Consider the following 705-nt stretch of genomic DNA (forward strand, 5'->3'; position numbering starts at 1 on the left):
CAAGGAAGCAAGACTGTCGAAGAGTACTTCAAGGAAATGGAAACCCTATTGCTAAGAGCTGATGTTCATGAAGATGGAGAAACTATGATGTCGCGATTCATGGGAGGTCTCAACCGCGAAATCCAAGACCGTCTAGAAACCCAGCATTATGTGGAAATTGAGGAGATGCTTCACAAAGCAGTCATGTTCGAACAGCAAATCAAGAGGAAGAACTCTCGATCCAGCTACAGCTCCGCTAAGACCAGCTACAGCTCAGGTAAGTCAAGTTATCAAAAGGAGGACAAGACCGGCTACCGGAAGGACTACAAGCCATTCGTCAAGCCAAAGCCATTTGAGTCAGACCCGAAAGGAAAGGGTAAGGAAGTGATCACGACGACAAGGGATATTCGTTGCTTTAAGTGTCAAGGACTTGGGCATTACGCAAGCGAATGTGTCAACAAAAAGATCATGGTTCTTAAAGATAATGGCGAGGTAGAGTCTGATGAAGAGTGTTCGGAAAACAACTCTGTGGAAGAGGGTTTGGAAGCCCCAGCTAAAGGAGAGCTGCTTGTTGCTAGGAGATCGTTGAGTGTTCTAACCAAATCAGAGGAGCAAGCGCAAAGGGAAAACTTGTTCCACACGCGATGTATTGTCAAAGACAAGGTATGTAGCTTGATTATTGATGGTGGAAGTTGTACTAACGTTGCAAGCAGGACTATGGTGGAA

General features: G+C 45.5%; 1 protein-coding gene across 1 annotated transcript in view; it reads left to right on the forward strand.

Moving 5' to 3' along the window:
- LOC109131242 overlaps positions 1–705 on the forward strand; it is a 10,189-nt gene that overhangs the window by 5,172 nt on the left and 4,312 nt on the right. The window contains exon 3 of the mRNA XM_019241939.1: positions 5–642. Coding sequence (XP_019097484.1) covers positions 5–642 — 638 coding nt within the window. The remainder of the gene's footprint in view (positions 1–4; positions 643–705) is intronic.

The sequence above is a fragment of the Camelina sativa genome, chromosome 20, assembly GCF_000633955.1.
Source record: "Camelina sativa cultivar DH55 chromosome 20, Cs, whole genome shotgun sequence".
NCBI lineage: Eukaryota > Viridiplantae > Streptophyta > Magnoliopsida > Brassicales > Brassicaceae > Camelina > Camelina sativa.